The sequence below is a fragment of the Canis aureus genome, chromosome 26 (genome assembly GCF_053574225.1).
Source record: "Canis aureus isolate CA01 chromosome 26, VMU_Caureus_v.1.0, whole genome shotgun sequence".
Classification (NCBI taxonomy): domain Eukaryota; kingdom Metazoa; phylum Chordata; class Mammalia; order Carnivora; family Canidae; genus Canis; species Canis aureus.
The window spans coordinates 29,329,040-29,354,532 of record NC_135636.1 but is presented as its reverse complement, the minus strand read 5'-3'; the positions used below and the strand labels follow the sequence as shown (position 1 = coordinate 29,354,532).

The 25,493-nt window shown below is 39.2% G+C and overlaps 1 protein-coding gene across 9 annotated transcripts in view; it reads left to right on the top strand.

Moving 5' to 3' along the window:
- The window catches only part of NCOA6 (nuclear receptor coactivator 6), a 93,141-nt gene that overhangs the window by 33,329 nt on the left and 34,319 nt on the right, over window positions 1–25,493 (top strand). For all 9 annotated transcript variants that reach the window (XM_077872835.1, XM_077872829.1, XM_077872832.1 and 6 more), the window contains 4 exons: window positions 399–680; window positions 6,005–6,160; window positions 11,166–11,288; window positions 24,955–25,083. In XM_077872835.1, the coding sequence (XP_077728961.1) occupies window positions 446–680; window positions 6,005–6,160; window positions 11,166–11,288; window positions 24,955–25,083 (643 nt within the window). In that variant the 5' untranslated portion in view covers window positions 399–445. The remainder of the gene's footprint in view (window positions 1–398; window positions 681–6,004; window positions 6,161–11,165; window positions 11,289–24,954; window positions 25,084–25,493) is intronic.

Genomic DNA, 25,493 nt, shown 5'->3' with positions numbered 1-25,493 from the left:
GTGCTGCCCCTATTTTAAATATTTTTAAGAACTAGTTATTAGGGGCACCTGGGTGACTCAGTTGGTTGAGCATCTGCCTTTGATTCCGGTCATGATCCCAGAGTCCTGGCATCAAGCCCCACATTGGGCTCCCTGGTCAGCGGAGACTCTGCTTCTGCCTCTTCTGCCTGCCACTCCCCCTGCTTGTACTCTCTTTCTCTCTCTCTCTCTCAAATAAAGTCTTTTAAGAAAAACTAATTATTACAGAATATCTTAATTAGTTTATCCTCTTTGTAATTTCTCAATTTTTATTACCTGGCAAATAAATTATAGTTTTCACAGAACAGTGGGTTATACATTGTTGATTTTATTTTATAATTATGCACTTATAATACCTTTTTAATTTTCTTTTTTCAAAGGTTTTCTTATTCTCCATTTGGCATATGCTACTGGAATAATATTCACCATGGTTTTGGATGACCTTCCAAACTTAGAAGACATCTATACTTCCTTGTGTTCATCAACAATGGAAGACTCAGAGATGGATTTTGATTCTGGACTAGAAGATGATGACACAAAAAGTGAGAATATTTTGGAGGATTCCACAATCTTTGTGGCCTTCAAAGGAAATATAGATGATAAAGACTTCAAATGGAAATTGGACACAATATTGGAGAATGTGCCCAATTTGTTACACATGGGTAATTTGCTTTAATTATTTTCTTCTCGTTACTCTTTTTTTAAAGTGTTTGCTCTTCTGTAATTTTCTTGAGTTTTACAAAGTAAAACTATACTGGATTGAAAGGCTGATTTTAAGTGCAGGATTAGAATTTTATAATTTTTTTAATGAGGTGTAGTTGACATAATATACATTATATTAGTTTCAGATATACAACATACCATTCCATATTTTTATGTATTGTGAATGATCACCACAATAAGTCTAGTTAACATCTGTCACCATATATAGTTACAATTTTGTTTTCTTGATTTTTTCAAAATTTTTTACTTAATTCAATTTGCCAGTATATAGTATAATGCCCACAGTTTTCTTGTGATGAGAATTTTTGAGATATACTCTCTTAGCAACTTGAAAATATGCAGTAAAGTATTACTAATCATAGTCACTATACTGTACGTTACATCCCTATGACAATAACTGGAACTTTGTACCTTTTGACCCCCTTTACCCATTTCACCCACTCCCCACCCCTCATCTTCAACCTCTGTCAACTACCATTCTGTTCCCTATATCTACGAACTTGGTGTTTTTGGTTTTGTTTTGTTTTGTATTTTAAGATTCCACATGTCAGTAAGATCTTACTGTATTTGTCTGCTTATTTCACTTACCATAATGCCCTGAGGGTTCATCCATGTTTGTTGTAAATGGCAAAATTCTTATTTATAGCTGAATAATACTCCATTAGATATATATATATATATATATATATATGAGATTGATATGTATTATATATATATTGATATATATAGGTTGATATATATATATACATATATATATGTGTATATATATATATAATGGGTTTATGTATTTCCTCACATTTTTTCACATTTTCTTTGTTCATTCATCTATCCACAGACATTTAGGTTGTTTCCATATATTGCTTTTATAAATAATGCTGCAGTGAACATGAGGGGTCTAGATATCTTTTTGAGTTATTGGTTTTGTTTTCTTCAGGCAAATACTCAAAAATAGAATTGCTGGATCATATGTTTTATTTTTAATTTTTTTGAGGAAACTCCATACTGTTTTCCACAAACTGGCAGCACCAGTTTACATTCTTACTAACACTATGCGAAGGTTCCTCTTTTCTCTACATCCTTGCCAATACTTTTTTTTTTTGGTCGTTAATAACCATTCTAACAGATATGAGATGATACCTCATTGTGGTTTTGATTTGCATTTCCATAATGATTAGTGACGTTGATCACCTTCCATCTACCTGTTGGTCATCTACATGTAGTCTTTGGAAAAAAGTCTATTCAGATCTTCTGCCCAATTTTTAATTGGATTGTTTGGATTTTTGCTAGCAAGTTGTCTCATTTCTTTATGTATTTTGGATATTAATTCCTTATCAGATGCATGATTTGCAAATATTTTCTCCCATTTAGTAGATTACCTTTTCATTTTCTTGATGGTTTCCTTTGCTCTGCAGAAGCTTTTTAGTTTGATGTGGTTCCACTTGTTAGTTTCTGTTTCTTTTGCTTTTAGTGTCACATTTTTAAAAAATTGCCAAGACCAATGTTAAGGAGCTTACCACCTATGTTTTCTTCTAGTTTTATGGTTTCAGGTCTTACATCAAGTCTTTAATCTATTTTGAGTTAACTTTTGTGTATGGTATAAGATAGTGATCCAGTTTCATTCCTTTGCATGTGGCTGTCTAGTTTCCCCAGCATCATTTATTGAAGTGACTGTCCTTTGCATATTCTTGGCTTCTTTGTCATAAATGAATCGACCATATATGTGTGGGTTTATTTCTGGGCTTTCTATTTTGTTTCATTAATCTGTGTGGTTTTTTTATGCCAATACCATACTGTTATTATTACTATAGCTATGTAATATAGCTTGAAATCAGAGGTAGAATTTGTTTTTAAATAAAAAATGCTGTTGTATTACTTTTAACTACATGGAGAAACTGAACATGATAAGGTATTGCTTAACATAGTAATCCTTAAATTATCTGCTCTAATGTATAGGAGTTAATTCTTAAGACCCATGTTTATTTATTGTTTTTAACACTCCAAACTTCAGTTTCCATTCCTTCCTTCAATACTGGAGCTTGAAGGCCCCTTAAAGCTTAAAAAAACTTTTATTTCATGGTTCTACTTAAACGTACATGAAATATGTTTTCTTAAGTTTTATTTATTTATTTTTAAGATTCTCTTTTATTTATTCATGAGAGACACAGGCAGAGGGAGAAGCAGACTCCCTGTGGGGAGCCTGATGCAGGATTCGATCCCGGGACCCCAGGATCATGACCTGAGCCAAAGGCAGACACTCAACCACTGAACCACCCAGGTGCCCCATTTTCTTAAATTTTAGATGAAAGGTTACCCAGCTGGCAGCTTGTTGTGTTATGGCTCTACTTTCGGTTTTTTTTTTGTTTTTTTAATGTCTGAATTTCATTGCCGATGCTTTTAAAATTGAAATATTTTACATACAAATCCAGACTTTGGATTTAGCACTAAAAATGAAAGATCTATAAACACTGAACTCTCTTTTCCTGATGGTGCTCAGGAGCAGCTTCTATTTAGGGCAGGCCCTCATCTCACATTGCTCCTCTCTGGCTTCTTCATACATTTAGACCCACATGTCTGGGTCTTGTGGGCATTTGTGGTTTTGAACCTTGGTTTAGATGTTCTGAATCATTCCTGGTTAGAAATGATTTCCATTTCTTTCTACTCTCATCGACAAAAAAAGCCTAGATTTTATTATTTTCTTTTTTAAAAAAAGATTTACTTATTTAATTTGTGAGAGAGGGAGCACGAAGGGTGAGGAGAGAGAGAATCTCAAGCCGAGTCCACACCGAGCTTGGAGCCCAAAGTGGGGCTCAATCTCAGCACCCTGAGAGCATGACCTGAGCTGAAACCAAGAGTTGGATGCTTAACTGACTGTGCCACCCAGGCACCTCTAGATTTTATTCTTCTATCACAAATCCTGATGTGATCAAGTAGTGATTAGATTTTTAGGCTTAGTGTTGTTTTTCTTTTCCTTTGAGATTTGATGTTAGGAGGAAAGCTGTCATTTTCTCAAGGGCTTTGTATGTGTGTTTTTTCTGTGTAAAGCATAGTATTAGGGAACGTTATGTGTTAAAGTTACAGTTACTGCCATCATTGTCACCATAATTATGGTCAGAATATAATATAAGAGCTTTTCCAGCTTAGAACAGCATATATGAAATTAAATATATATTATAGTTGTAATTTATCATATTACACAGGGAAAACTGTGTGAGTGAGCATGAAATTGTTCATTGCTCTTAATTACTCACATTTTTTCTTGATTTAAATTGCTGAATCAGGGGCTCTTGGCTGGCTTAGCTGGTAGAATTTGTGACCTTGACCTCCAGGTTGTGAGTTCAAGCACCACAGTGGGGCTTTAATTTTGCATTACAAAATAAAAGATAGATAGATAGCTGAATCAGTTTATTTGTGGCTTTCAAATAAATTACCAAACCCAGATTTATGATGTTATCACCAAATATAAGATTGTATTCTTGGTCCAAAAGTATATTAAGTCAAATCTTCTCAGGTATGATAGAAGTTAAAATTTTTGCTAAAATATAACCATTTTATAGACAAGGATTTTTAAATAACCATATCACAAATAGATAATACCATAAACAAATTTGATGTTTGTTTAAACTTTGTATAAAATTCTAGTACTCTTTAGATTGAGAAGAAGCCCTATAGTACCTAACACTCCATGGAATCAGGATCTCTAGCTTTCCTACTTTTTGCTATTCAGAGGCATAAGTGTCATGGAAAGTAAATTGACCTGAGAATCAGAGCTGGATGTTAATGCCATCTCTGATGCTGGTAGGTGACCACAAGATTCTAGGCAGATCACAGCCTCTCTTGGCCTCAGTTTCCTCATCTGTAAAATAGACTTGAACTAATTCTTGCCTAATCCTTTCTAAATTTCTGTGGTTGTATTACCTCACTGCTCTTAGCAAGTAGTTTCTTTTTTCCACATTAGAACAAGTGAACTCCATGTTTGGATAAGTTAACTTTCAATGTATAGTGGTATTGGAGCTAGAAGGGGCTTTAGGCAACATGTAGGTACTTTCCTCGGTCTGTAGGTAGATCTGATTTGACAACACATATACCTGTATGACCCATTTCCTTTATATCGAAATGCAAACTGAATAGAGGATACCAAAGATTTAATTTAGCCAAGTTCATAACAAAAGGGAAAATTATGTTGTCTGGGTTGTTGAAAAAAAATTTTTTATCAGCTAATTGGGACTGGGATTTACTTTTCCATCTGTAAAACACAATTACAAACAACACTTAACCTCCTCTATTAACTTTTGTATATTCTTTCAAAAACATGTCCTGCACCTGGGTGGCTCAGTTGTTGAGGGTCGTCGACCTTTGGCTCAGGTCATGATCCCGGAGTCCAGGGATCAAGTCCTGCATCAGGCTCCCAGGAAGGAGCCTGCTTCTTCCTCTGTCTATATCTCTGCCTCTCTCTCTGTGTGTGTTTCTCATGAATAAATAAATGAAATCTTAAAAAAAAAAAGTCCTAAAGTTTGCATTGACTTTTCACACTTGTTGAAATGTAATGTTTTCATATCCTCACTGAAGCTTTGTTATCAAATTACATTGTTTTTTTTCCTTCAGTGTGCTTCAGTGAAAATTATACTCTTAAAGCAGGGGAAAAAATTTAGAACAAAAAAGACTTAAACCCTTCTTAAATTGAAGCATTTATAGGACATTGGAAGAAATGTTTTCTCCCTCTCTGTGACTATCTTGCACAGAGATACTCATTAATATTTAAATATGAATATGAACTGGCATAATCTGCATCCCATATTTTACAGAATTTCACTGAAATTTGAGACTACATGGTCTCATGATGCCAGTTCACATACATTTAACTGAGTCCAGAACTAGACCCTAGTCTATTCATTTAAACTTATCTCTCTTCTCTCTTGCATTCCCTTCTCCATCTTACTGCTTTCCATGTATTCAGTGTGTGTGTCAGATCCTATTCTAGGGTTTGGACATATATTTTCTCATTTAGTACTCAAAATCTCATGAAGTAGTTTTTACATGAAGAGGAAGGTAAGTTTCAGAAAACTTAAATTATTTGTTCATGGTCACCCAGGTGCTAAGTGGTAGAGCTGGGATTTGATTTGAAATCTACCTAATGCCAAAGACACCTCTCAAAGCTACTGCAAGCCAATGCTCTGCCTTGTTCTTTTGCTTTTGGTTTGTTTGTTTCATGTTTTCTGGTGGCTAAAAAATTACTAATATTAATTTGCTTTCTTTCATGACCAAGAATCCAGCAAGCTAAAGGTACAGAAGGTGGAGCCCTGGAACAGTGTGCGTGTGACATTCAACATCCCCCGGGAAGCAGCGGAGCGGTTACGGATCTTGGCTCAGAGCAACAACCAGCAGCTTCGGGATCTGGGGATCCTCTCCGTTCAAATTGAAGGTGCCCATCTGGACCCAAATCATAACAAGAGTAGGATGTAGAATTTTCTGTGCTGCTTGTCTGTTCCTCTCGTGTTTCAGAATGCCAGGTAACTCATGTAACCTGTGCTTCACATTGCAGCACCATAGGATAAAGAAGAATTGAGGCTTTGTCTGGATTCTGATGCTTTAGCATCCACAGTCTCAGACTCCATTCCCTTGCCTGATTTTGTCTGTCTGTCAGATTTGGAATTTATTGGCACCCTGACCAGGAACTGATTTGTCTTTTAAAGAATATATAATTTAAAAAAAAAAAATATATATATAATTTCGTTTGTTTCCTTCAAATAAACATTAGTATTTTTTTCTTTATCTAACAGAGATTAGGAGGCCCTGAATAGTCCTTTTTGTAGCAGTATTCATTTTTCAAATATTTTGCCTTAGTGGTCTTTTCAAAATGAAAATATGCTACACACGCACACACACATACACACAGCTTAAAATCCCTGCTATGGCTTGCTATTGTTCACAGAATAAGGACCAAACTTTATACCAAGACATCATGGCTTTGCATGGTCTGACCTCCACCTTTCTCATCCAATCGTAACTCCTACAACTCTCTTCTCTTTGCTGTCTGTTCAAGCCTCTTTAGCTGCAGCCGTTTGCATTTATGTTTTCTCTATGTCCCTTACCATGCCCCCTCCTCTTACTTAACACTTACTCAGCCTTCAAGTTTATCAGCTTAAATCATCTTGAAAATATATTTTCTGAACTCCTTGATGAAGTCAGTGTTCTTTATGTGCTCTCACAAAAGTCTGGGTTTTTTCCTTAGATCATTTATGTCACACTTTCATCAGAGCAATTATTTGATTATTATTTTATTCCCCCCTAGATTGCAAGATCCAGTAGGGCAGAGGCTATGTCTGGTTTTGCTCACTATTGTAGCTCTGCTTGCCTGGAACATGTTAGGTTCCTTGGTAGACATATGTTGAATGAAAACAAGGAAAGTACACACATAATAGCACCACTTTGCTTTAGCACTTGGCATACAATGATAAGAATGATATGGTCCTTGCTGTTACGAACTCAAAAGAAACTCCTGACTTTAGTTAGGGAGACAAACCTGTGAGAGATATATAAGTACCAAGTATGGGGGAGCACAGAGGAGGTTAGAAATGATTATATATGTATTTTGAGAAATGGGGTAAACCCCATCATTTGATAAACAAGGGAATAGTGGTTTAAATAACAATCCATCTATTATGAAAAAAAATTGGATTATCTAAAAGGATCCAGAAAAGTAAAATTTATTCACAGCAATCTGTAGGATATTGGATGAACTTTGGGGAAGAGTGGGAGTAAAACAACTATTGCCTGCAATAAAACTAGATAGGCTGCTTATGTTTTATAGAACATAGAAGTGGTTTCTTAAAAACTAAATGTTTTATAGTCTCTGTTACCTATTTATGTGAGTTAAAAGGGCTTTGAACCTTATGTGGTAGTGTTTCCTACTGGAGAAAGGAAACACCAGTTTCTTCTTTTAATCAGACCTACGTCCTATAAGTTCTTTTTAAAAGGATAAAATGCGGGATCCCTGGGTGGCGCAGCGGTTTAGCGCCTGCCTTTGGCCCAGGGCGCGATCCTGGAGACCCGGGATCGAATCCCACATCAGGCTCCCGGTGCATGGAGCCTGCTTCTCCCTCTGCCTGTGTCTCTGCCTCTCTCTCTCTCTCTGTGACTATCATAAAAAAATAATAAAAAAAAAAGGATAAAATGCTGGCTCCTCTTTATTGTTAAAGCTGTAGATTAAAGCATAAGTACCATCAGGGATGTAAAATAGATAACATATATTTTAAGAAGTTATGAAATTCACAAATGGCAATGATTATCACATTACAGGAAAGAGTTCTTTAACTTTTTAGGAAGTACATATGTGTTCCAGGTGATCTCCTTTTCTCCACACTCCCTCAGAATTCAGACAGGATCTAAAGTGGTGGCAGAAGCTTTGCTTTTGTAAAACTGGTAACAAGCTGATGCCTTTGTATATTGTAAGAAGAGATGTTGCCACGCCATGGTGTCTGCTGCAGGGGTTCAGGGACAGGTTATTCTCCCAACAGCCTATTTTCCATTGAAGAACACTCTCTGTACCCTTCCTTTTCTGAGTTTTAGCCAGGGAGTTGGGAAGACATCTTTTTTGAGGACATTTCGTGACCCCTCCATCCATGGTGATTTAAAGCAGAAGTCTGCAAACTTTTTCTGTAAAGGGCCAGAGAATATTTTTGGCTTTGTGGAACCTAAGACCGCTGTCACACAATTCCAGTCTGGTTGTAGTGCAAGACAGCCATAAGCAATATGTAAGTGAATGAACATGGATGTCTTCCCAGCAACACTTTAATTATTACAGGCAGCAGGCTAGATTGAGCCCATAGGTTGTGGTTTGCTGACCCCTAATCAGCAAGTTTGGGAGCCTCATGTGTGTTTCTTTGATACCAGTTAGCTTATATGCAGTTGGCAATTAGGGGAATGATAGTAATATAATGTGGAAATTGTGTGTATTCATATAAACAAGACAAGGGAAGCTGGAATAGTGGAAATAGATGATTATCTAAAAGAAAAAAAAAAAACCTCAGCTGCTGCATAGGTGGGAAGTCCTTTCAGCTCTATTTTAAGATAATTAATCTGAACTTACATTCAGATACCTTTCCCCAGAAGTGCATCCCCAGAGTTAGCTTGTGACGTTTTACTTCCTCCTGGGCTTGCAGCCTCATTGGTTCAGGAGCTCTACTGCATCTGCATTATCTCAGCACCTCATTACAGCATTGACACTGTAAACGTTTCTGGATATGTTGCTTCCATCAGTTACTGTTTTTATTAGAGTGCTGGTTACAAAACCAATAGCGTTTTAAGGTTCCAGCAACACTTTTTCCCATAAAAGCTATTTTCAGCATGAGATTTGACAGAATGTGGGATTTTCTAGGAATGTATTCATCGTATAGAAAATGCCTGTAATTCTTTGTAAGGTTATAAGATGACAATTCATAATATATTTAATAAATAGCCAATGAGTGCTATTATGTATCAGACACTGTTCTGTGTCTTAAGGGTATAATTAGGGTGGCCATATAATTTATCAACCAAAATGACACTTTTGAGAGTAAAAAGGGTTCTATTAATAACTGTCCCTGAACGATAGATAAAAGGGAACTAGGGCAGATTTATGGTTACCCTTGTACAGTGATGGGGGAGGCAGACAAGAAATCAAGTGAATGAGTAAGTCATTACTCATTCGGGGATATGGACTGAAGATATAACAAGATGTTCTGATAAGGGTGATCTATCCTTGGATAAGGCAGTTGGAGGTCTTTTGGGGCCTGTGATACTTAAGAGTACATGAAAATTGAGAAGTTGGCTTATGTGAAGAGAGCAGGAGAACTGTTAGAGACTGAGGGAATGACATGTGCAAAGGCCTTAAAGTGAGAAGCAGCTTTGTGTGCCTAAGAAACTATAAAAATATGCCACTAAGGCTGAATCCTTATTTAAGTAGAAAATAGTGAGTTGAGGTTAGAGAGGCAAGGTCTACATCTGGGCTGTTAATTGTGGTAGCCACCAGCCATCTATGGATTTTGAAGACTTAGCACTCCAAAAAAAAGAACATAAAATATATCATTAACTATTTGTATTAGTTATATGTTGAAATAATAATACATTGAATATACTGGGTAAATATATTACAGTTAATTTCACCTTTTTTTTTTAACCTTTTTACTATGGTTTCTAGAAAATTTAAAATCATATGTGTGGTTCATATGTCCATTTCAAAAATAATACTCTTTCTGCTTAGAATGTTTTAGCAGTTTTGGTATATTAGTAGTTCCTTCTCTTCATTGGAAACCCTCAAGATCTGTAATCTCTTTTTTTCCTTTCATTCCTGACTCCCATAGGCAATTTAGAGTATCTGATAGTTCCTGGTGATTGGTCCCTTATTAGTAGGATGTTTGTGCCCTATGACCAGTCTGCCTGCCTGGTTGAAATACTGAATACATAAAGGTGACTTTATCAGTGACAAGACAGAGGAAACTATTGTGCTGTCATTAGCTTTCTGCTTTGTTATCTGTTTCTATAAACCAGGACCCCACGGTATGGAATGATGCCAGAAGGATGCGGATCAATACAAGGTTTCCTTTCACTTCCTTAACCGCCAGCTAGCTATACTCTATCTGTCCACTAGGTGGTGATGTCATCCAGAGTAACAATAGTCAAACTTTTGGATTAAGTGCAGGAAGTTTCCTGAAATTTGTTTCTTTTTATAATTAAACCAAGTGGAATTTAAGTTATCTCTAAGTTTAGAGTTACCTCAAATTAATTGTAATGCTTATAATTATGTTACCTACCAGGATATTGTGAGGTTCAAATGAGATAAAATCTTGTAAGCATTAAAAACTGTACAAATGTTGGTTTGATCATTAGATGCTGTAAAAGTAGATTAGTAGCAACCTACCTACTCTTTATTGCATGAATATCTCTAATGGATACCTGTTTATGTTGCAGTTGTTGAAAGGGAAATGATGTTTTGCTCACAAATATACCATCATATGTTCTTTCTCCATTAAACCTATTCATGTCTCTACCTTCTGATTGTAAATTCCCGAAAGGTAATCTAGGATTTTGAGAATTTGAGAGCATTTTCTTCCTTCTCACGCTCATAGACACACATGCACACATGCATACACCATGAGCTACTTGAACATAGATACTCAGAGTTACAAGCCATCTCCTGACACTATCATTCACAATTGCCTATCTGCTAGATTGTGAGGATTGTTATGTTCTCCTTGTTCTTCATGTAAATAAACCTACTTAAATGAAGTTGAAGGAAGACCTATATAGTATTGAACTTAACCTTTTGTGGTGGTAAGCTTACCATAATTCTTCAAAAACACAAAAAACTAAAGTTCTTGTGTACCTGTTTTTAAGCAACATTTGCATCTTATTCTGATGGTTTCCTTTTTATAACCTATCATTTTCAGGGGAAGGTGCTATCAACCTGGCTTTGGCTCAGAACCGAAGCCAAGATGTGAGAATGAATGGACCCATGGGAGCCGGAAATTCAGTTAGGATGGAGGCAGCATTTCCTATGGCCGGTGGTCCAGGTGAGGTCTCCCGTTCAATTGTAGGACATTTTACTGGTTTACTTGTTTCTCTTTATTTGCTAATGTATAATCATTTGGGTCCTGCAAAATAGATGGGGGTTTCTGGCACATCTCTGTTTTCTGGTTTAGGAAAGTAAGATTTAAATCTCTCTTAGGAGGGCAGAGTCACAGAGCATGGGTTCATGCTTAAAGGTAAATACATGAGCACTGAGCTGTGCAGGAAACATTTATTAAGTTCTTTTTAGACGACAGGACCTCTGCTAAGTGTTGGAGATATACATGAATAAAATATTTTCTACCCTCAGAATGTTTATAGCATAGTAGAGAATGTAGTTTTCCAACTCCCACTTTCTCTGAGGCTGAGAATCTGTGACCTGAGAGTTCTTGTGTGCTTACATGGAATATGAAGAAGCATGTGAAAGAATATGTGTTTTTGGTACTTAGAAATTGAAAGAGTTATAAATTATTTGCTAAATTTTCCAGTAAAACAAATTTCTTCTTTAAAGATTGAACTCAATATTCTGAGTCACAGAATACTAGAATTGAGGAGTGCCTGGGTGGCTAAGTCGATTAAGTGTCTGCCTTTGGCTCAGGTCATGATCTCAGGGTCCTGGAATCAAGCCCTACTTCAGGCTCCCTGCTCGGTGGCATGTCTGCTTTTCTCTCTCCCTCTGCCTGCTGTTCTCCCTTCTTATTCTCTCTCTCTGTCAAATAAATAAATGAATAAAATCTTAAAAATATATATATTAGAGGAACGCCTGGTTGACTCAGTGGTTTAGCATCTGCCTTCAGCTCAGGGCGTGATCCCACAGTCCTGGGATTGAGTCCCGCATTGGACTCCCTGGAGTGAGCCTGCTTTTCCCTCTATGTCTCTGCCTCACTCTCTGTGTGTCTCGTGAATAAACAAATAATTTCAAATTATTATTAAAAAATATATATTAGAATTGAGTTGGCTTTCAGGGTGTGTGGTGGGTCAGTCAGGTAAGCATCTGACTCTTGATTCCAGCTCAGGTCATGATCTCAGGGTTGTGAGATCAATCACCCTGCATCAAGCTCTGCACTGGGCATGGACCTGTTTGGGATTCTCTCTCTCCCTCCGCTCCTATCCCCCTAAAAAAGGGGAGAAATTGAGTTGGCTCTCATTTAAAGCTGAGGAAACTCCAGGGGCACCTGGATGTCTCAATCGGTTAAGTATCTGCCTTGGGCTCAGGTCATGATCCAAGGGTCCTGGAATGGAGCCCCAAGTAAGGTTCCCTGCTCAGTGGAGAGCCTGCTTCTCCCTCTCCCTCTGCCCCTTCCCCTGTGCATGTACACACACTCTTTCTCTCTCTCTCAAATAAATAAAATCTAAAAAAAAAAAAAAAAAGAAGCTGAGGAAACTCTCTGGAGCTCACAGAAAGGAAGCAGTTTACCCTGGGTCAAATCGCAATAGGCTAATATCACAGATCTAACTCCCAGTCTAGTGCTCTTTGCACTACACTAGTGGCTTTCAGACTTTTTCTGCTGCAAGACCTTTTATTCAGATAAACAGAAAAGCACGCTGCTGCAGTTGAAGCAGAGTAAGTAACCACCTGAAACTATACCCAGTCATTCACCTCCCTTACCTAGCACAGTAGCTCATGAAGAAATACAGTAGAACGGAGAGGCTCAATTTATAAACCATTACTGAACTTGGCCATATAAAATTGAAACTAGATTTTTATCCTGGCAGTGCCATTTCCTGGTTACCCCACACTAGTCCCTACACCTCTCTAAGCAGCAGTTTCTTCACCTAAAAAATGAGGTAATATTGCTTATAATCTTTTGAGCTCGTGCTTGAAGTTGGATGAGCCCTGAGCCATGAAGCTGATGTTTACAGAGTTCCTGTGATATATCTGGACCTGTGCTATTAGACTGTTATGGAATACCACATAGTAGATGTACCTATTGTAGGGGGTCAGTAGTTATAGTTCTCCACTAAAGTCTGAGCATTTGGTATTGTGGTAGCTTGATGAGAGATAATCAGTGATGCTCTTGCCAGTACTAAAGAACCAGAGTGGAAAGAGTCTAGTCAAGTTGCATATAGTTAGTGAAAGAATAGATCTAGGATGAGGAGGACCAATAGTCAGAATAGTTGAAATTTTTCCAGAATTGGTGAAAGATGTGAATCCTCAGAAATCCTGACCAATGTAAATAAAAATAAATCCACATTTGACACAAATTATAAAACTGTAGAACATGAAAAACAAAGAGAATGTTAAAAACAACTCAAAAGACCAGTTATTTACAAATAAAAAGCTGTCAGATCACAGCTGATTTCTTAGCAGCAACACTGAAAACCAGGAAACACTGAAACAATATTTTCAAAGTGATGAGAGAGTAATTGACAGGCTAGAATTTTAAACCTACCTATACTATAAAGAGTAGTATAAAATAGATATTTTCAAAGACACTAAGAGAAGGTACCATTAACAGACTCTTGCTAATTTGAACTGCTCAAGAATCTACTTCAGAAAGAAGAAATTGAACCTAAAATGGAAGAAATAAGATCTAGGAGGAATGCTGAGCTAAATAATTGGTCAACATGGGTTAAATCTAAATAAATATTGGCTCATTTAGCAATAATGATTGTCACATGTTTAGACTTTAAGTCAAGTGTGTCTTGACAAAAGATACCATTAAAATAATAGAGGGGCACCTGGGTGGCCTCAGTCAGTTAAGCATCTGCCTTTGGCTCAGGTCTTGATCCTGGGGTCCTGGGGTCCAACCCCACATCAAGCCCTACATCAGGCTCCCTGCGGGGAATCTGCTTCTCCCTCTGCTCCTCCCCCTGCTTCTGTATGCACACACTCTCTCGCTCTCAAATAAATAAATAAAAATAAAATAATAGAAATAAAATGTATAACTTCTAAACTAGTAATGGAGGGGTAAAAAGGGAGGACATGTTGGAAAAAATCCAAGAAAATTAGGAAAATAGCACAGAAACAAATAGGAAAACACCATAGAAAAAGAAGGGGTAAAGAGCTGGGTGGGGGGAATCCCTGGGTGGCTCAGTGATTTAGCGCCTGCCTTCAGCCCAGGGCATGATCCTAGAGTCCCGGCATCGAGTTCCACATTGGGTTCCCTGCATGGAGCCTGCTTTTCCCTCTGCCTGTGTCTCTGTGCCTCTCTCTCTCTCTCTCTCTCTCTCTCTCTCTCTCTGTGTCTCTCATGAATAAATAAATAATCTTAAAAAAAAAAAAGAAAGAGCCAGGGGTATCATTAAAAAAAAGAAAAAAGTATCATAAAATGATAAAATGAATCAAAATATACTAGCAATTAATAGTAAATGTATTGTGAACACTGATAGAGATAGTGATTAATCAAGTTGAATAATAATCTCAGATTTAGTTATGTGCTCTTACAGGAAGCACATAAAACATAAGGATTTGGTTTATAGTTAAAAGGATGGAAAAAAGATAATCCAGGTGAATATTAACCAAGAAAAGAGATATAACAATATTTTCATAAGATAAAACAACTTAAGATAAAAAAGCATTACTGAGGATAAATAGGGCTGCTGTATGATATAAAATGAAGTAGTCATCAGAAAGACAGCTAAACTTTTATGTACTTAATAACCTAGCCTCAAGATATATGAGGCAAAAGTGGACAGGATTACATGGAGGTATCGTATCCTCTTAGGGAAGATATTAACAGACCTGTGTTAGTAATTAATGTATGGAGCTTATTTTGAAAATTAGTAAGGATAACACTTGAATAACATAAGATAGTTTACTATAATGGATATATAATTCAAAATTTCTTAATATTTACAAGCATAAATGGAACATTATACAAATTGGTCATGTATTTTTCTAAAATCAACTTTCAGTAAATACCAAATATTGGGGAGCACCTAGGTGGCTCAGTGGTTGAGCATCTGCCTTCGGGTGAGGTCATAATCCCAGGGTCCTGGGATCGAGTCCCACATCAGGCTCCCTGCAGGCAGCCTGCTTCACCCTCTGCCTATGTTTGTGCCCCATCTCTGTGTCAAATAAACGAATATTGGTATCGACAGATCATAGTCTTTGACCACAATACAGTTTTTTTTTAATTTATTTTTTATTGGTGTTCAATTTACCAACATACAGAATAACCCCCAGTGCCCGTCACCCATTCACTCCCACCCCCCGCCCTCCTCCCCTTTTACCACCCCTAGTTCGTTTCCCAGAATTAGCAGTCTTTACGTTCTGTCTCCCTTTCTGATATTTCCCACACATTTCTTCTCCCTTCCTTTATATTCCCTTTCACTATTATTTATATTCCCCAAATGAATGAGAACATATAATGTTTGTCCTTCTCCGATTGACTTACTTCACTCAGCATAATACCCTGCAGTAGCATCCACGTTGAAGCAAATGGTGGGTATTTGTCATTTCTAAAGGCTGAGTAATATTCCATTGTATACATAAACCACATCTTCTTTATCCATTCATCTTTCGATGGACACCGAGGCTCCTTCCACAGTTTGGCTATTGTGGCCACTGCTGCTATAAACATCGGGGTGCAGGTGTCCCTGCGTTTCATTGCATCTGTATCTTTGGGGTAAATCCCCAACAGTGCAATTGCTGGGTCGTAGGGCAGGTCTATTTTTAACTGTTTGAGGAACCTCCACACAGTTTTCCAGAGTGGCTGCACCAGTTCACATTCCCACCAACAGTGTAAGAGGGTTCCCTTTTCTTCGCATCCTCTCCAACATTTGTGGTTTCCTGCCTTGTTAATTTTCCCCATTCTCACTGGTGTGAGGTGGTATCTCATTGTGGTTTTGATTTGTATTTCCCTGATGGCAAGTGATGCGGAGCATTTTCTCATGTGCATGTTGGCCATGTCTATGTCTTCCTCTGTGAGATTTCTGTTCATGTCTTTTGCCCATTTCATGATTGGATTGTTTGTTTCTTTGGTGTTGAGTTTAATAAGTTCTTTATAGATCTTGGAAACTAGCCCTTTATCTGATATGTCATTTGCAAATATCTTCTCCCATTCTGTAGGTTGTCTTTTAGTTTTGTTGACTGTATCCTTTGCTGTGCAAAATTTTCTTATCTTGATGAAGTCCCAGTAGTTCATTTTTGCTTTTGTTTCTTTTGCCTTCGTGGATGTATCTTGCAAGAAGTTACTGTGGCTGAGTTCAAAAAGGGTGTTGCCTGTATTCTTCTCTAGGATTTTGATGGAATCTTGTCTCACATTTAGATCTTTCATCCATTTTGAGTTTATCTTTGTGTATGGTGAAAGAGAGTGGTCTAGTTTCATTCTTCTGCATGTGGATGTCCAATTTTCCCAGCACCATTTATTGAAGAGACTGTCTTTCTTCCAATGGATAGTCTTTCCTCCTTTATCGAATATTAGTTGACCATAAAGTTCCACTTCCGGGTTCTCTATTCTGTTCCATTGATCTATGTGTCTGTTTTTGTGCCAGTACCACATTGTCTTGATGACCACAGCTTTGTAGTACAACCTGAAATCTGGCATTGTGATGCCCCCAGATATGGTTTTCTTTTTTAAAATTCCCCTGGCTATTCGGGGTCTTTTCTGATTCCACACAAATCTTAAAATAATTTGTTCTAACTCTCTGAAGAAAGTCCATGGTATTTTGATAGGTATTGCATTAAACGTATATATTGCCATGGGTAACATTGACATTTTCACAATATTAATTCTGCCAATCCATGAGCATGGAATATTTTTCCATCTCATTGTGTCTTCCTCAATTTCTTTCAGAAGTGTTCTATAGTTTTTAGGGTATAGATCCTTTACATCTTTGGTTGGGTTTATTCTTAGGTATCTTATGCTTTTGGGTGCAATTGTAAATGGGATTGACTCCTTAATTTCTCTTTCTTCAGGCTCATTGTTAGTGTATAGAAATGCCACTGATTTCTGGGCATTGATTTTGTATCCTGCCACGCTACCAAATTGCTGTATGAGTTCTAGCAATCTTGGGGTGGAGGCTTTTGGGTTTTCTATGTAGAGTATCATGTCATCGGCGAAGAGGGAGAGTTTGACTTCTTTGCCAATTTGAATGCCTTTAATGTCTTTTTGTTGTCTGATTGCTGAGGCTAGGACTTCCAATACTATGTTGAATAGTAGTGGTGAGAGTGGACATCCCTGTCTTGTTCCTGATCTTAGGGGAAAGGCTCCCAGTGCTTCCCCATTGAGAATGATATTTGCTGTGGGCTTTTCGTAGATGGCTTTTAAGATGTTGAGGAATGTTCCCTCTATCCCTACACTCTGAAGAGTTTTGATCAGAAATGGATGCTGTATTTTGTCAAATGCTTTCTCTGCATCTAATGAGAGGATCATATGGTTCTTGGTTTTTCTCTTGCTGATATGATGAATCACATTGATTGTTTTACGGGTGTTGAACCAGCCTTGTGTCCCAGGGATAAATCCTACTTGGTCATGGTGAATAATTTTCTTAATGTACTGTTGGATCCTATTGGCCAGTATCTTGTTGAGAATTTTTGCATCCATGTTCATCAGGGATATTGGTCTGTAATTCTCCTTTTTGGTTGGGTCTTTGGTTTTGGAATTAAGGTGATGCTGGCCTCATAGAACGAATTTGGAAGTACTCCATCTCTTTCTATCTTTCCAGTTTTAGGAGAATAGGTATGGTTTCTTCTTTAAACGTTTGATAGAGGGATCCCTGGGTGGCGCAGCGGTTTGGCGCCTGCCTTTGGCCCAGGGCACGGTCCTGGAGACCCGGGATTGAATCCCACGTCGGGCTCCCGGTGCATGGAGCCTGCTTCTCCCTCTGCCTGTGTCTCTGCCTCTCTCTCTCTCTCTGTGTGACTATCATAAATAAATAAAAATTAAAAAAAAATAAACGTTTGATAGAATTCCCCTGGGAAGCCATCTGGCCCTGGACTCTTATGTCTTGGGAGGTTTTTGATGACTGCTTCAATTTCCTCCCTGGTTATTGGCCTGTTCAGGTTTTCTATTTCTTCCTGTTCTAGTTTTGGTAGTTTGTGGCTTTCCAGGAATGCGTCCATTTCTTCTAGATTGCCTAATTTATTGGCGTATAGCTGTTCATAATATGTTTTTAAAATCGTTTGTATTTTCTTGGTGTTGGTAGTGATCTCTCCTTTCTCATTCATGATTTTATTAATTTGAGTCTTCTCTCTCTTCTTTTTAATAAGGCTGGCTAATGGTTTATCTATCTTATTAATTCTTTCAAAGAACCAACTCCTGGTTCTGTTGATCTGTTCCACAGTTTTTCTGGTCTCGATTTCGTTGAGTTCTGCTCGAATCTTTATTAACTCTCATCTTCTCCTGGGTGTAGGATCTATCTGCTGTTTTTTCTCTAGCTCCTTTATGTGTAAGGTTAGCTTTTGTATTTGAGTTCTATCCAGTTTTTGAATGGATGCTTGTATTGCAATGTATTTCCCCCTTAGGACTGCTTTTGCTGCATCCCAAAGATTTTGAACGGTTGTAACTTCATTCTCATTAGTTTCCATGAATCTTTTTTAATTCTTCCTTAATTTCCTGGTTGACCCTTTCATCTTTTAGCAGGATGGTCCTTAACCTCCACGTGTTTGAGGTCCTTCCAAACTTCTTGTTGTGATTTAGTTCTAATTTCAAGGCATTATGGTCTGAGAATATGCAGGGGACGATCCCAATCTTTTGGTATCGGTTCAGACCCGATTTGTGACCCAGTATGTGGTCTATTCTGGAGAAAGTTCCATGTGCACTTGAGAAGAATGTGTATTCAGTTGAGTTTGGATGTAAAGTTCTGTAGATATCTATGAAATCCATCTGGTCCGGTGTATCATTTAAAGCTCTCGTTTCTTTGGAGATGTTGTGCTTAGAAGACCTATCGAGTGTAGAAAGAGCTAGATTGAAGTCACCAAGTATAAGTGTATTATTATCTAAGTATTTCTTCACTTTGGTTATTAATTGATTTATATATTTGGCAGCTCCCACATTCGGGGCATATATATTGAGGATTGTTAAGTCCTCTTGTTGGATAGATCCTTTAAGTATGAGATAGTGTCCCTCTTCATCTCTCACTACAGTCTTCGGGGTAAATTTTAGTTTATCTGATATAAGGATGGCTACCCCTGCTTTCTTTTGAGGACCATTTGAATGGTAAATGGTTCTCCAACCTTTTATTTTCAGGCTGTAGGTGTCCTTCTGTCTAAAATGAGTCTCTTGTAGACAGCAAATAGATGGGTCCTGCTTTTTTATCCAGTCTGAAACCCTGCGCCTTTTGATGGGGTCATTAAGCCCGTTCACGTTCAGAGTTACTATTGAGAGATATGAGTTTAGTGTCATCATGATATCTATTCAGTCCTTGTTTTTGTGGATTGTTCCACTGAACTTCTTCTTAAAGGGGAATTTTAAGAGTCCCCCTTAAAATTTCTTGCAGAGCTGGTTTGGAGGTCACATATTCTTTCAGTTCCTGCCTGTCTTGGAAGCTCTTTATCTCTCCTTCCATTTTGAATGAGAGCCTTGCTGGAGAAAGTATTCTTGGTTGCATGTTCTTCTCATTTAGGACCCTGAATATATCCTGCCAGTCCTTTCTGGCCTGCCAGGTCTCTGTGGAGAGGTCTGCTGTTACCCTAATACTCCTCCCCATAAAAGTCAGGGATTTCTTGTCTCTTGCTGCTTTAAGGATCTTCTCTTTATCTTTGGAATTTGCAAGCTTCACTATTAAATGTCGAGGTGTTGAACGGTTTTTATTGATTTTAGGGGGGGATCTCTCTATTTCCTGGATCTGAATACCCGTTTCCTTTCCCAGATTAGGAAAGTTTTCAGCTAGAATTTGTTCAAATACATATTCTGGCCCTCTGTCCCTTTCGGCGCCCTCGGGAACACCAATTAAATGTAGATTTTTCTTCCTCAGGCTGTTGTTTATTTCCCTTAATCTATCTTCATGGTCTTTTAATTGTCTCTTTTTTCCTCAGTTTCCCTCTTTGCCATCAACTTGTCTTCTATGTCACTTACTCGTTCTTCCACCTCGTTAACCCTCGTCGTTAGGACTTCTAGTTTGGATTGCATCTCATTCAATTGATTTTTAATTTCTGCCTGACTAGCTCTAAATTCTGCAGTCATGAAGTCTCTTGAGTCCTTTATGCTTTTTTCTAGAGCCACCAGTAGCTGTATAATAGTGCTTCTGAATTGCCTTTCTGACATTGAATTGTAATCCAGATTTTGTAACTCTGTGGGAGAGAGGACTGTTTCTGATTCTTTCTTTTGAGGTGAGGTTTTCCTTCTAGTCATTTTGCTCAGTGCAGAGTGGCCAAAAAGCAAGTTGTATTGGGAAAAGGAGAAAAAGAGGAGAGAAAGAAGGAAAGAAAAGAGAAAGAGAAAAAAAAAAGGAAAGAAAAAAGAAAAAGAGAAAGAAAAAGAAAGGGAAAAAAAGGGTGGGGGAAGCAAACAAATCAAAAAGCAAAGCAAAACAAAAACAAAAACAAAAAACAAAAAACCCACGGGGGAGTATCTTCTGATTCTGTATACTTTAAGTCCCTTGACTTCCCTTGGAACTTGTCCGTCTAGCTGGTCTTCTGGGGGAGGGGACTGTTGTGCTGATTTTCAGGTGTTAGCACTTGGGGGAGCTGCTCTGTCCCCTGCCTGGTGCAGGGCTCAGTGGGGGTTGTTTACCCCGTGAGGCCCCTGGAGGAACAACTCCAGTGGCTGCCGCAGCTCTGGAAACCTGGATTCAGCTCCCGCAGTAACTCCAGAGCTCTCGGTATGCAGGGCCTGGAGGCTCCGGGGCGGGGCCGCTGATCTGCTCAGCTCGGGGCAGGGGCGTCCTTGCGGTCCTGGGCCCTCCGGGCCTCTGCCTGTCCCGGGGAGGCCGGATCCTGGGCTGTGTCCTGGGGCCCTGTGCTCCGGAGCCTGCGCTGTTGGATTCGCGCTCCGGCTGCGCGGCCCCCTCCGCGGAGCCGCCGCCCGAGCCCCTCCGAGCTGCTCCCGCCCCGCAGCCCCCTCCGCGGAGCCGCCGCCCGAGCCCCTCCGAGCTGCTCCGGGTCCCGTGTGCGCGCTGCAGCCCTTAGGGAGCTCGGCGCACTCTCCTGGGCGCGCAGTTGCTCTGTTACTGTCCCAGGGAGCCTCAGGGCATCCCCTCCCTCCTGGGGTCCTGCTCCCACTCCCTGCGAGCCCCTTTCCGCCAGGGAAGATTGGTGCAGCTCCTGCTTCTCCGTGAGGGGGCTCTCCTGGCCTGGGGACACTCGCCCCGCCTCAGCCCGGCTCCTCGTGGGGCCCCTCCCCCTTGGAGGCCTTTTGTTTCTTTCTTTCTTTTTCCCCCCGTCTTCCTACCTTGATAGAAGCACGAACTCTTATCACTGTAGCATTCCAGGTGTTCTCTGTTTAAATCTCAGGCCGAATTCATAAATTTTCAGGATAATTTTAAGGTTTTCTAGGTAATTTGGTTGGGACAGGTGATTTGGGGACCCTACTCTTCCGCCATCTTGCCCCTCCTCTGACCACAATACAGTTAAGTCAGTGGCGAACAATCAAAATATCCTGTATTTCTAGAAAACTTAAAATACATTCTGAATATGCACGATTTTTTTTTTTTTTTGAATTCCTAATAGTCATAGAGAGAGGAGAGAGAGGCAGAGACACAGGCAGATGGAGAAGCAGGCTCCATGCCGGGAGCCCGATGCAAGACTCCATCCCAGGACTCCGGGATCACGCCCTGGGCCAAAGGCAAGCACTAAACCACTGAGCCACCCAGGTATCCCCTATGCACGATTTTTTAAAAAGCAGTCATGATGGATAGCAAAGAATAATTAAAATGGAATAATGAGTGGTACGCCTGGGTGGCTCAGCGATTGAGTGTCTGCCTTCAGCCCAGGGCATGGTCCTGGAGTCCCAGGCTCAAGTCTCATATTGGGCTCCCCGCAGGGAGCCTGCTTCTCCCTCTGCCTGTGTCTCTTTGCCTCTTCTCTGTGTCTCTCATGAGTAAATAAATAATCTTTTTAAAAAATGGAATAATGAAAATAGTATGTATGTCTCAAAATTTGTAAGATGTAGCCAATATTGCATGTGGAAGAAAATTTAAGCCCTCCAATAACTGTGTCAGAGCAGAGCATGAATTGAAAATTAAGCTAAGTGTCTGATCTAAGAATTGAGAAGAATAGCAGAGTAGTAATAATTTAGGAGGAAAGAAATAAATATAAGAGCAGAGATAAGTGAAGTATTAAAAAAACAAAACAGGGCAGCCCAGGTGGCTCAGCGGCTTAGTGCCACCTTCAGCCCAGGGCCTAATCTTGGAGTCCCAGGATCAAGTCCAGAGTTGGGCTCCCTGCATGGAACCTGCTTCTCCCTCTGCCTGTGTCTCTGCCTCTCTCCCTCTCTCTGTGTCTCTCATGAATAAAGTCTTTAAAAAAATAAAAGAACAAAACCAAAGATGTTTCTTTGAAAAAAACAAAACTGATGAACATGGTTAAATTTTAAAAAGAGAAGGCATAAGCAATGTAAAGAAGGGGGGGTGGGGGAAGTGTATACTTCAAAAGGGCAAATTTTATAATATATGAATTATTTCTCAAAATGGAAAAAAGTTGTGAATAACTTCATGCTAATAAATTTTAAAGTGTCAGAAAATTAACAATTTATTTTATTTTATTTATTTATTCATGAGAGGCAGAGACATAGGCAGAGGGAGGAGCAGGCTCCCTGCAGGGAGCTTGATGTGGGGACTCCATCCTGGGACCCCGGGATCATGACCTCAACCAAGAGCAGATGCTCAACCACTGAGCCACCCAGGTGCCCGGACAATTTTCTTGAAAATATAATTTAACCAAAACTGATTGTAAGAAAACTTGAAAAATCTGTAACTATTTAAGAAATTGAAATAATTAAAAATCTGTCTCCCTATGAATCAGTTATATAACCCAGGCCCCAATAGTTTTCCATGTGAGTTTACTAAACATTTAAGGAACAGATATAGGGGGCACCTGAGTGGCTCAGTTGGGTAAGCAGCTGCCTTTGACCCACATCATGATCCTGGGATCCTGGACTTGAGCCCCCTGTCAGGCTCTCTGCTCAGTGTTGACATTCAACACTGAGCAGAGAGCCTGCTTCTCCCTCTGCTCCTCCTTCTGCTCATGTGCTCGCTCGCTCTCATTCTCTCTCTCTCTTCAAATAAATAAATATAATCTTAAAAAAAAATTCAAATATTCTTCCAGAGCATAGGCAAAGGAAGGATGCTTTCCAGCTCTTTTTTTGAAGTTATTTTAATCTTGATGCCAAAAATCAAAGAGACATGAAGAGAGGATAATTTTTTTAAAAGATTTTATTTATTTATTCATGAGAGACACACACAGAGAGAAGCAGAGACACAGGCAGAGGGAGAAGCAGGCCCCATACAGAAAGCCCGATGTGGGACTCGATCTGGGGACTCCAGGATCATGCCCCAGGCCAAAGGCAGGCGCTAAACTGCTGAGCCACCAAGGGATCCCCTATTTTTTTTAAGATTTTTTAAAAATTCAGAGACAGAGCACGCATGGCAAGAGAGTAGGGGGAAGGGGCAGAGGGAGAGGGAGAAGCAGACCCTTTGCCCAGCAGGAAGCCTGATGCAGAACTCAATCCTAGAACCCTGGGATCATGACCTGAGCTGAAGACAGATGCTTAACCAACTGAGCCACACAGGAACCCAAGAGGATAATATATTTTCACTTGTTAACATAGATGCTAAAATCCTAAAAAGTCTAATAGTATCAGAAATTAGAAAGATATGGAATAAGAGTAGTTGTCAAACTGCTAATTGGAATATAAATTGGCATAACTACTTTTTTAAAGTTTATCTATTTAAGAAATCTACACCCACCGTGTGGGGCTTAAATTCACAACCCCGATCTCTAGAGTCTCATGTTCCTCCCACTGAGCCAGCCAACCACCCTGGTATAAGCAGTTTTTTGAGAGCAGTTTGCCAATATTTAGTAAAATGGAAGATGCTTATACTTAAAACCTAGGAATTCTAAGTATATAATCTAAAGACACATGTCCACAAGAACACATAACATTGTAGAGTTGTAAGAATGAAAATTTGGGGCAAGGAGAGGGAGAACCTGAGAACTCTACCTATTCATCAGCAGGAGAATGTATGGGTTCTGTTTTTTGTTTTTTTGTTTTTGTTTTTTTTATGATAGTCACACAGAGAGAAAGAGAGGCAGAGACACAGGCAGAGGGAGAAGCAGGCTCCATGCACCGGGAGCCTGACGTGGGATTCGATCCCGGGTCTCCAGGATCGCGCCCTGGGCCAAAGGCAGGCGCTAAACCGCTGTGCCACCCAGGGATCCCTGGGTTCTGTAAAATAGATCACCGTTATAGCAGTCCAGATGGATGGATCTCAAAAAGTAATATTAAGTGAAAAAGGAAACTGAAGAAGACAGAGTGTGGTACCACTTACACAAAGATTAAAAGCATACTAAACATGCTATAGTTTATCTACATATGTAGAAAAGATAAACATGTATGGAACTATTAAATTCCAGTTATAAGAAAGGGAATGGAATGAGATTGGGAAGGAAGGGGGGGCTTCTGTGTCTATATATGTATCTGAAGGGAATGGGGCAAAATGTTACGTAACAAGGTAGATGATGGGTACAGAAATTTTCCATACCTTTTCATATCCTTGAAATATTTAATTTAAAAACAAATGTGCCAATTCCAGTACTCTATTCTAGGGGTTTTCTTTTTCCTTTAGGACTAATAAGGATGACCAGCCCTGCCACTGTTATGATACCCCAGAGTGTAAATGTGTCATCTTCCATGATGGCACCAGGCCCCAATTCAGAGCTGCAACCCAGGACTCCTCGCCCTGCTTCTCAGTCAGGTAATGACCTCTAATCTTTGTGGATTGAAGAAGCTGGACCTAGTTGCAGAGATTATTAGAAAATTCAGCTGTCCCTGATATCAAATTCATATGCCACCAATTCTTTACAAAATCTTTCCTGTTTCTTCAAGCTAAAGGTCATCATTTCCTTCTCAGAATTTCTCATTCTCTTATCAGTTATAACCCAACACTCCTAAAAATGGATACCTTGGGCTATGTAGTCCTGCACAATACTTCATGGCAGAGAATTCTGTAGTAAGTTTGGTAAGGGCATCATTGTTTACCCTCTCTCCTAGAGATTCAGAATTAACCTGTTGGAGGCACTGAAAGTCCTGCAGCAAAGAAACTTGTCTAAGATGGTTAGGTTCAATTGTTACCAAAACTAATTGACTATATTTTGTTTTGTTTTC